The 11869-nt window shown below is 39.3% G+C and overlaps 1 protein-coding gene across 1 annotated transcript; it reads right to left on the reverse strand.

Annotated features, from left to right (window-relative positions):
• Positions 1–369: 369 nt before the first annotated feature.
• On the reverse strand, positions 370–5025 carry LOC113068131 (histamine H1 receptor-like). The gene is made up of 2 exons (XM_026240749.1): positions 4842–5025; positions 370–3327 (listed from the first exon to the last, which is right to left on the reverse strand). The coding sequence occupies exon 2, from the start codon at positions 3282–3284 to the stop codon at positions 1677–1679; it is 1608 nt and encodes a 535-aa protein (XP_026096534.1). The 5' UTR covers positions 3285–3327; positions 4842–5025; the 3' UTR covers positions 370–1676.
• Positions 5026–11869: the final 6844 nt, after the last annotated feature.

Raw genomic sequence — 11869 nt, forward strand, 5'->3', positions numbered from 1 at the left:
CTTTTTATTTTCCGTTGGCCTTACTACACGATGTAACTATGAAAATGAAGAAACTTTGGTAATTTTTGAGCGCGAAGCTATCGGTCTAATCAGATTCAATCATGCTAATGCTAAGCTAAGCTAAAAGTGCTACCGCCAGAACCAGAGATTTGCTGAATGGATTCGAAAACAAGTAAAACTCGTCTGTTTAACTCAAGAGTTGGAAAATAGCCTGTTTTCAAAAATAGTGGAGTGTTCCTTTAAACTATTTATGTATGTATTTGTTTGTTTGTATGCAAAAAATAAAATAATAATAAATAATATAACGAAACCATTTTATAGTTGGCATGCAAACCAATGGTTTTCAAAATGTGAGTCATCTTTACTTACATGTTAACTTTACCTTGAATAAGTTCAGTTGATTGGAATTGAATTTATATTAAATAGTTCCTGCTTTCAAGGTCATTCTGAACATGCTTGATTATCATACACCCAGAATTTCAATGTTCAACTGTTTGCATGTGGCATCTTTCAGCTCTCATTGTGCATTCACCTGTCACCAAACTCATATTTGGGTTCAGTTCATATGAATAACATTTACATTAAATAGTTCCTCATTTCCCATTTACTTTAGACTTTCTACAGGTCCATCACAAAAAGGGCATGCATCGGAAATGCTGAAATTAAAGGACATTCGCCAAATATGCATCTCAGTTTATTTTGAATGGCACTTTTGTTCTACCAATTCCATGGTTTCATAGAAAGGGACAGGCACTAATTGAAAGCTAATAATTCAAACTGTTGAAGAAAAATAGAATTGAATGGGACTAATTATTCCACTTTCATGCTGCCTCAGAAATCTGTCTAAAGTCATTTTGTGAGGTGCCTTCAAATGCAAACACTGCCTGCAAAGTCATTGCCTGATAAGGCCAGCTACGCAACGAGCCAGCTGCCTACGCTTTCAGACGCAGACATAATGTCTCAAATGTTTTGAATATGTAATTATGTGTCTTAATGTTTTAATGAGTCTCATTAGATGTTACAGTTTATATCAGTGTTACTCCAATTATAATTTTTATTTTTAAAATCAATGATCAGATCATCCAGGAGCTCCACGTATACATACAATTTGTGCATAGTATGCATACACCACTGCTTCTTTTTAAAACTTCAAGGCCAATCTGAAAATGCTTGATTATCATACACCCAGAATTTCGATGCTCAACTGAAGCTGTTTGGATGTAAGATTTTCCATCTCTTTACGGACCGCTTTGACCAAACTAATATTTGATTAAACCGCCTGTAATATATATATACTCACCACACCTGCTATGTAAACATTATCAACGGCAGAGGGCATTACACACACCAAACCAAAACTGTACTGACTGTACATCACCCTCAATAGCAAAGTTTCATGAATTATTATTTAAGTTGCTACTATACCATGATTACATCAGATCTACGTGCCAAAGTACGCAAAACACTCAGAATAAGTCCATCATATAATCTGACGCAGATTGCAGACGTGACAAACTGACATCCAGCAATTAATTAAAAAACTGCTCTGTACGTACAAGATGCTGAAAAACAACACAAGCATGGTATATTCACAGAACTGCAAACATATCACAAGAAACGCTTCAGAAAACACCAATGGAGCAGGTGTGCTGACAGTTTTTCACCTCTCCTGAACTCTATCTATCAATATGAAATATCTTTTTGAACACCCTTTTGAAGTTCTCATTGCACAGCGGGTATATGAAGGGATTCAGGGTGGAGTTGATGTACCCTAGCCAAATTGTGAACATATGAAGGTCATGATGCACACAGGTCTCACACAAGGCCATGACCATGAAGGTGAGGAAGTATGGGATCCAGCACACCATGAAGACACCGATGATAAAGCCAAGCTGCCTGGCGGCTTTCCGCTCCTTCCGGATGCGCATGCTGTGGATGCTCTGCTTGGACTGTTCGCAGAGCTTCTGCCATGTTTGTTTGGCGAGGAGCGTGTTGGTGGCGTCCAGCGGAGGGCTGTTCTCAGCCCAGGGCGACGGCGGGGACGGCGGAGCGCTGTGATTGCTTAGAATCGTGGTGTAATTGTGAACATCCACAGTCGGTGCGCTCTCACACATGTTGCCAACAGAGTTTGGCACTAACACGTTACAGTCGTTTGCATTCATGAACGCTTTGGGCTGAGCGTTGTTCTCGGACTGCAGGAAGGCGAGAGGTAACGGAGGGCCTTCTGCAACAGTTTCCCCATCTCCGCTCTGAAACGAGACCTCGCTCTTTCTCATGCGTTTCGACAGACTAAACATTGCTTTGGCCTTGTAACAACTCTTCCTTTTTGTCTCGGAGGCAGCGTCTTCGTTATTGTCCCTCGAGCTGTAAGGCTGCTCCAGACTGTACTGATCCAGCAGGCCCTCGTTTTGAGAGAACGCCTGCGAAGCCAGACTCTCTCTCTCCGAGGCTTTGGTTATCTGCAGCTGCATGCCGTTCTGTAACGTGACGTCTGCTTCGGTTTTCACCATCGGACCGGCAAAGTTCTCCCACTCTCTGTAATGATCACGGACTGCGATGAAAATCTGCGAGTAGAACAGAAGCATGAGGAAGGAGGGAATGTAGAAGTTGAGGATGGCGGTCAGAACTTTGAACCAGGTCACGAAGCGGAAGTCCGTGTCGCACTGGTTCTCCATCTCTGGCTTCCTGTCGACTCGTGCAAACATCCGCCAGCCCAGGATGGGAACGATCCAGGTCATGGAGAGCAGCCACGCGCTACAAATCAGCAGCGTCGCTCTTCCCCGTGTGCGATACTTTAGGTACTGTAAGGGGTGGCGTACGGAGCGGTACCTGTCCAAGCAAAGGATAAACAAGCTGAAAATGGAGGCCGTGCTCGCCACATAGTCCATGACCAGCCAGAACTGGCAAATAAGGCGACCCAGTTTCCACTCGTCCTCAAGAAGGTAGACCAGATTCAAGGGCATGACTGTCGCCCCGACAATGAGATCCGCTATTGAGAGACTAACGATGTACAGGTTCCCCACCGTGTGTAAAGTCCGTTCCTTTCTAACGGCAAAAAGCACCAGCAGGTTCATGATGACCGTCAGAAGCGACAGTGTGCCGAGCAGAACCCCCAGCACCACATTGTTCATGTGATGGTGGAACGGAGCGGACGCATTCGAAAGACTCGTGACGTTGGGTTCGAGGTGTTCTTGAAGAATAATTTTCCCGTTCGTCGCAGTGAGTATCGTAGTCGTCTCCATTGGGCACACATCACATGATGTTAAAGTTGTGAGAAAGCACATATTGACTTTGGGTTTTCAAATTCATATCCACATAATGGAGTATCTGAAAAACAAAACCAGAGAGAATGCATCATGTTGAGTTTGTATCGTGTGCTTATTGATGTGTGACTCACTGCGCTGAATGAATGGAGACATCCGTATTTCCGGCGCACTCAGTCCACATGTCTGAAATGTCATGTTCTTACGACAGCACAGACGCAAGCAGTCGCTGGGACCATGTTCAGAAAATATGTGAGACACACATTGTCTGGTTGCTAAGAGAGATGGTTTCTATCCATGCTTCACCATTAATAAAGCCCTAGACCTTAACAAACCCTTGGCTGCGTCTGTCTTGACTCGGGTTAGATCTCAATGACTTCTGCTTGTCTCTTTTTTTTTTTTTTTTGACACTTGATTTGAGATATGTGAAATTTGGATGAGAAAAGAAAGTGTGCAACCATAATATGTAATGTGACATACATGTAGATGCCTTGTAATACTGTCTTTAAAGCTCTTTTATAATTGTTTCCCTGTCGTTTCAAAGCCTATGACTTTGTTTCTTCCATGGAACACAAGAGGAGAAATTCAGCAGAATTCCCAAGCTGGAAATAGGCTTGAATACTTGGATAAAAACACCAGCAGAGATTATTAATGATCTACAGTCTGTTCCACACATACTGTATGATATGACTTAAGAAGGTATTCTGAATAAATCAAGTGTTGGTAAGTGACAAAATTATGACAGAATCACTTTAATCTGAATCAAACACTTATGCTACAAGTTAATATTCGCACCACAGTTTAACATTAATTCAATACTGTTCACAGATGTCTGTGTTTTTGAGAACAAGCCTTATACCTGAACACCTCATGACACAAAGTCATCAGTCATGCTGTTACTCTCATGTTGTGTGCTGTCTAAAGAAGTCGCGTGAGGAAACACTGTTAAAGAAGCATTATCTTACATCACACAGGAAAAGTAGACCAAACTAAAGCAATGGTCTGATAATGCTTTTTTTTTTTCTTGTCTTGTCTTTTTTCTCTCCATTTTTTTTTTTTGTATAAACACAAAGACTGGACACGAAGCCACACATACACTTGCACCAAATATTTATGCATTTCTGTAAACCTGAGAGCTTTAAGGTTTACAGCGTTGCACTAGGGTTATGTACATTCTCCAAACATCATTTGTAACGATTTCTCGACGCGTTAGAGTTGATCGAAACCCCAGGCTAGTGATGCGCTCACTGATGCGCACCGCTTAAAACTTAAAAGCATTCATCGTTTTCTGAAGAGTTGTGCGTAATTGTGCTCTCATCATTTACTGACATGCCGATATGCACCCTTTTTTAAAATGTGATAAATCTCAGCGAGAGGCACGCTTCACGGAGAAGCGGTGCTTCGGTGGACACCTGTGGAATGCTCGTCATCTGTGCGTGAAGTGCGCGCTGTCTGTCCATCAGTCACGAGAGCAAACATTAGTCACTTTTACATAACTGATGTAGTGATTCTCTTCTGTGACATAATTTAGCTCTAAATGTGATTAGATTGTAATCATAAGCAGGAATGGAAACTTACCCTTCCGGCTCGCAGTATATTCCCGGCAGGAATCTGTCTCCACAGATCTGATGTTCACTTCGAGTGAACCGGAGGCTGACTGACGATTTACTGCTCTGAAGAGTCTCAGGAGGGTCTCATGAATGTCTCATGGTTGGACACACACAAAGACACAGAGAGAGAGAGAGAGAGAGAGAGAGAGAGAGAGAGAGAGAGAGAGAAGGTAGGAGAGAGAGAAATCCAGTTTTCAAATACTGCAAAGTTTTTTTTTTTTTTTTTTTTTTTTTTTTTTTAACAATGGCTTTTGTATTGCTGTTTATTTCAATATTTACCTAATTAGTTTTCCTATATGTTAACTTTTTTTTTTTCAATTGGAAATAGGATAAATTATGACAAAATATGAATAACATCCCTCTGGGATAATTTGGCAGTAAAAAAAAAAAATTACATCTAATAATGCACAAGTGTGTTTTATCCCCTAAATAATAGGAAAAAAGCCATGTACTGTAACTGTGAAATAATGACTTCATGGCTCGTAGTGTTCCTTTGAGAGCTTCTGCTCAATGAATGAACGTTTATCCTGAAATGAGACCTACATTTTCTTTATGAAAAAAAAAAAAAAAAAAGTAATTTCTGACCATAATACTATAATGCTGTAATGTGGCTGAAGCTCAGGGTCTTTCCTAAACAACAGAAAATCCAGGCGATGAAGGAGGACACGTCTCACTTGGCTGGCCATCAGTCTGTGTTCGGAGCACAGCTTGTGTTAGCAGCAGTGCCAGGGCTAATGAACTGGATGTGTGTCTTGAATCAAAATGTCTCATCTGTCACACATACTTGTGTCTTGATTGTACAACCTTCATTCAAGAGCCAGAGACTGGCAGGTAACTACCTCTTCTGTGTGTTAAAGAAATACCTTATAACAAGTCAGTGACCAAATAACACTCCAGATTGTGTGTGTTATTAAGAGCATACAACAGCCATAATAATGAGCTCTGATGCTTATTCACATCTAAGAGAGAGTACATCATATTTTAGAGCAAACATGGAGTCATTCTTGTATGTTGGTGGTCTTATTTTGCATTGATTCTTTAGGGTGTATTAAAATAAATAAATAAATTGGTTACCCTTCATAATAAGTTTGCAGTAACAATACTTGTGAACAATTACATTTACAGTTGTAGTTAACTCACAGTTTATAAATGGTAGTTATTGTTACATTAATAGCTTACAGAAAAATAGTGAGTTTTAATTTATGTCACTGTGATTAACAAGCTATTATTGTTTATCTCAAATGTAGATGTTTTTTTGATGTCTTTATTAGACATTAATTGCATAAATGCATGAATGTGTATCAGTTCACTTTATGCATTAGCATTTCTTTAGTATTAATAACTTTTTAGGTTTTTCTACTATTTTTTTTTCTTTCTACTATCAATAATTGTTTACTACTGAGATCAAATCAAACTGGACTCATCAAATACACAAAGATATTTGTATAGTTTTTTTTTTTTTTTTTTGTATGTATGTTAGGATAGATGATAAAATGTACAAACTTGTACAGTGACAATATTTTAAGATACAATACGAGCGGCTCGCATGAGCATGAATGCTCTGTGAAGTCTCACCCAGAAGTAAGAAGTGTTTTAAATGGTATTTCAAACTGATTTTGTTTCAAGCTGAAATGGTTTCATAAATAAATTAAAACTTTGGATTTAAATGCATGGCTCTGTTCTTTCTGTCTCCTCATCCTCCACATGACAGATGCATATCACAGCCCTGGAAGTAGCACTTCAGTTCTCCTTTCATTGTGCTTCATTGTGTTGCTCAGGAATTGATAACCCTCCTGCATCCCCAGCTCCTTCTTTTATTACTAGTCTGGACTGTAATTCAGATAGAGGCTAAGCACTGCAGCTGAGCAGGCCCTTTATTTTATATATTTTATTTGTAGTCTTCTGCTGTTATGGCTCTTGAGTCTATGGCAACCCACAGAGCCACTTGTGGAACAGTTATGAAATTTAGCATGCAGATAAAATAAGACAATCTGAACATTAACCACAGCTAATTTGGGACTTCTACCCCAAACCCTGTAGTGCCACCAACTTCCCAAATTTGTGCTTTTGCTTATGCTAAAAAAAATTAGACCATTAGGAAATTGCAACAAATTTGACACAGTACACTGCAATAGGCATGATGATATCTATCCACAATGCTTCAGAGTATTAAGATGGAACTTACTACTTAAACATAACTTAAAGGGTTAATTCACCCAAAAAAATCTAAATTATGTCATTAATGACTTACCCTCATGTCGTTCCAAACCCGTAAGACCTCCATTCATCTTCAGAACACAGTTTAAGATATTTTAGATTTAGTCCGAGAGCTCTCAGTCCCTCCATTGAAGCTGTGTGTACGGTCTACTGTCCATGTCCAGAAAGGTAAGAAAAACATCATCAAAGTAGTCCATGTGACATCAGAGGGTCAGTTAGAATATTTTGAAGCATCGAAAATACATTCAAAATAAATACAAACATACAAAATACATTCCAAAAATAGCAAAAACGACTACTTTATTCAGCATTGTCTTCTCTTCCGTATCTGTTGTGAGCGAGTTCAAAACAAAGCAGTTTGTGATATCTCGGCTCGGTGTTCATCTTCAGTTCTCTCTTCACAGCAGTTCAGTCAGTCACTGTTTGAGTCAATGAATTACTCCGGGATATTGGTTTGTTTGAACTCAGAGGGAGTGTCAGCCACATTAAAAAAGTTAACAGCTTAAGTCATTTGTGGATTAATGCGGATTGGAGACAAGGACCGTTTAAAACGATTCAGTTCGATTTGGTGAACTGGTTCAAGAATATGACAGTCTCAGTTAGTCTAGCACAGAACACATCCCTTACGAAAAAGAAGTTTATTCAAGTGTGCTATTAGTATACTTCTTTTAAACTAAAAATAGGAAAGTATGCGTTTAGTTTACTTTTTATGTACTTCTCAGAAATGGGATTTATGTACTCATAAATATACTTAAAATGACAGTAAGTTAAGTGTCCATCCTGAGTAAAATCCTGAGTCTCCTATTTCTCCACTGGTTCAGTCCAGCACTGATCCTCCTGTGTTCCCTCCCAGCCCCCCTGTCCCGCCTCCTCCAAGACCAGTCTGTTCCTCTGCTCCACTTCCACTGGTTCAGTCCAGCCCCGTATCTCCTGTTTCTCCGTTGGTTCCATCCAGCCCTGATTCCCCTGTGTTTCCTCCCGGCCTCCCTCTCTCATCTCCTCCTAGACCAGTTCCTCGACCTCATCTCCGCTGGTGCCAGTCCGTCCCACAGCTCACCCTCAGTCAGCGCCATCTGTGCACGATGGATCGCCGTGGGACTTCTGGTTTCCAGCTCCGCCTTGGCATGGGGATTCCCTGTCTCCGCCTCCAGCCTCTGAGCCCTGGACTCCACCTCTGTCCTTCGACCCTGCGGCTCTGCCTTGGCACCCTGCTCCCTCGTCTTCACAGTGGCCCATCATCCCACCAGCTCCACCGGGCTCCCTCGTCCCTCCAGCTCCACCTTGGTCATGTTATTTGGTCATGCTCCTGTTCTTGTTTGGTTAATTGATTATATCCCCACCGGTTCTCCACTCCCCAGATTACCTCCCTTGTGTTTAAAACACTGTCTGTTTAGTTCCTCCCTGTCTATGTTACCTCTGTTGAAGCTATTGATGTTTATTAAACTCCTCTTTTGATTTATTATCCTCCTTGTTCGTCTGTTCTCCACGCCAGCATACACAGCCTGTAACAGCTGACATGTTATCTTTGTTATTGGGCGCACCAGAAAACCAGTCAGCAGGTTTATACGTCACCTGTCACAGCTGTCGGACTCACATCAGACCTGGAAGAGAAGACAATGCTGAATAAAGTCATTGTTTTTGTTATTTTTGGACCAGAATGTATTTTCGATACTTCAAGAAATTCTAGCTGACCCTCTGATGTCACATGGACTACTTTGATGATGTTTTTCTTACCTTTCTGGACATGGACAGTAGACCGTACACACAGCTTCAATGGAGGCACTGAGAGCTCTCGGACTAAATCTAAAATATCTTAAACTGAGTTCTGAAGATAAACAGAGGTCTCACGGGATTGGAACAGCATGAGGGTGAGTCAAAAAAAAAAATGAAGAAGAGAAAAGGAACACATGTAACAGATCATCTGACATGAAACAGCATCAAAACTGACATACACTGATATTTGTATATTTGCTACATAAAGTATACTTAAAAACATACTTGAACTTTACTTAAGTATACATACTTCATAAAAATAAACTTGAAGTATGATACTTTTTCGTAAGGGATGGCTTTTTTTATAGAATAGAAAAGAAAAGGTAAGCGCTAGTATTAGATGGTCAAGTGCTGGCAAAAAGGATGTGTCTAGTTGTTTTTTGAAAATCAATCAAGACTCAGCTGTTCTCTCATATTTTATCATTCTATCCCATTTTCATCCCTATCATACTCGAAACCAGAGGGCATGCTTGTACAGAAAGTCCCAAACTAGTCTCAGCCTCAGACATCACACCCACGGCCATTGGCTGAATGTCTGATGTACATGGCACACAAAAGTGGAAACACTTCAGGAGCGTCGAAGTCGTCATCGGATTGGTTGAATTCTACAGGATTTTCACGGCGCCAAAAACCAACACGAAATAATAAAGCTTATAGTGTTTACAACTGTGACAACGAGTGCTTAACAGGATCAACCAAATGCTGGATTTGTATGTGAAATTTTTTGAGTTTGCATCATAGAATCTTTAAAATATGTCCAAGAGTTTTACACACGGGTCTGTTATGCTACATTTCCACACCTCAAAACGCAACGATGAAGAAACGAACTGTGATTGGTTGTTTGACATGTTGGTTAAACGACCTCATGGGTGGGCCTTGGCCAATGAAAGTTGCCATAGATTCCAGACCTTTAGTCTAAATGTCTGGCTACGCGAGACTAGTCCAAAACAGACTCCCAGAAATCCCTAATAGGGACAAATGCATCCAGCTATCACTGTAGCTAGAAGCTTGGTAAAAAATGTGAAGACAATACATGCATGATCACGAATGTATTTTGTATAGGCTATGTGTATTTTTCTAAGTCATATAAAGTATCTGGATACTTCATACTGTCTCTCGTATTTTGGTACCAATCGTTTGTGCGGAGAGTGGAAGCTAACCTCTGCAGGACATGAAGGCACCAGCGTGGCCACTTGCTTTTTTAATTATTAATTTTTTTTTTAATGAATAACAGTAGAAGCAACTTAAAATATGTTGTAATTTTAATGCATATAATTTTATGCAAGTCATTTTTGTTCATAAAGGTAAGAGCATCTTCATTATTCGGTACATTAAAAGGTCTACTTTTGTGCAAAAGTAGTGTGTGCAATCACAATATCAACAAAATGTTGTGCTTTTATAAAATAAAGAAAACAAACAGGATGCACTTTCTGTCAGCTCATCTTGAACAGGAGCACTTCACAATAATTTACTGAAAGTCAGCGAATATATATCTATAGAAAGCTTTAAATAGCTACTTTAAAATGAAATAATTTTAATTGAAAACAAACTCTTTCATTATGTAATCCATAAAAATGCATTTCTTTCTAAAGGCATGTCCAATGAGGAGATGGCGAGTCAGGATCGGCAACTTCATCTTTGCAGCACTGACAATTAATTAAATGTCAATTAATAAAATATCTCCTTACTATTTCCCCCCCACACATTCATAGCTACTTTTTTATGGAGTTTTATCTGTGTTTGGATCATTACATTTTATTATTTTAACAACGTAGAAATCATAATGGCAGATTATTATTAACATTTTCTTTGTGTGGAGGGTAACACTTTTTATAGTCCACTTTAGACATTCTACTAGCAGTAAGTAACTTTGCAACTACATGTCAACTAGCAGTCAGTAGAGTATTAGTAGACTGTCTGCTTAATATCTTCTAACACTTTCTTTGTCAACTTATTGTCAACTTATACTAACCCTAAACCTACCCTAACAGTTAACTCTGAGAGTTAGTAGACATGTAGTTGCAAATTTCTGAGATTTAGTTGATATGGAGTTGACATTTAGTTACAAAGTTACTTATAGTCAGTAGAATGTCTAAAGTGGACTATCGAAATAAAGTGTAACTGTGTGGATTGTGTGAAGTCGCAGTTTGTTCCATCAATTAGCATCTTTTTGATTAGCTGTCAAATTGATGAGTAAAAATGAAAAGCAGGCTATTAAATCCTTCCTGGATGAATATTTTGTTTTTATATGTATCAGAATCATGAGAAAAAATAAGGACCGTAGCAGTGCTTTCAGCGAAACAATATAATCTGTGCCTATGGTTTCTAATACAAATACTACAGAGAATGTTTCATCATCCAGCATTAGCTGCCCAGCGGAGGATATCAGCAAAACTAAATATGAAGCTCTGAGGAAACTCCAGCTATTAAACTTTCCAATAGAAAATGGGAGACTATTTTCATCACAACTTTACAAAATTCATGAATGGATTGAATATTCAGTTGCAGACAATGCTGTGTTCTGCTTTGTCACTTGGGCAGAGAGAAAGAAGTGAAGCTCGGCCATCCATAGAGAGAGGTTTTATGTGCTGAAAAAAAAAAAAAAGCTTTCACAATTAAAGGAACTCACCTAGCGGCTTCGACACCAAGATGCAGTGAAGGCATAGGGAGATTCAAGGATGTGTGTGCAGGTAAAAAAATAATAATAAAACAAAAAACATACAAAAAACAGAACTGCTGACTTGAGTGAAAATCAAGCACGATTTTCACGAAGTGAAAACTTTGCTATGTGCAACAAGTTACGTAAGGTTTGCCCTTCCATGGTCAAGATGAAGGGAAAAAGTCAAACAAACAAGGATTTTTTTTTTTTTTTTTTTTTTTTTTACAAATTGATGTTTTTTGAGAAACAGAGTTCTCTCAGTGCAGTGAGAGCACAATGGAATGAACATATGGACATTATACATGTGCTGGTCATATAATTAGAATATCATCAAAAAGTTGATTTAT

Source organism: Carassius auratus, linkage group LG36F (assembly GCF_003368295.1).
Source record: "Carassius auratus strain Wakin linkage group LG36F, ASM336829v1, whole genome shotgun sequence".
Lineage (NCBI taxonomy): Eukaryota > Metazoa > Chordata > Actinopteri > Cypriniformes > Cyprinidae > Carassius > Carassius auratus.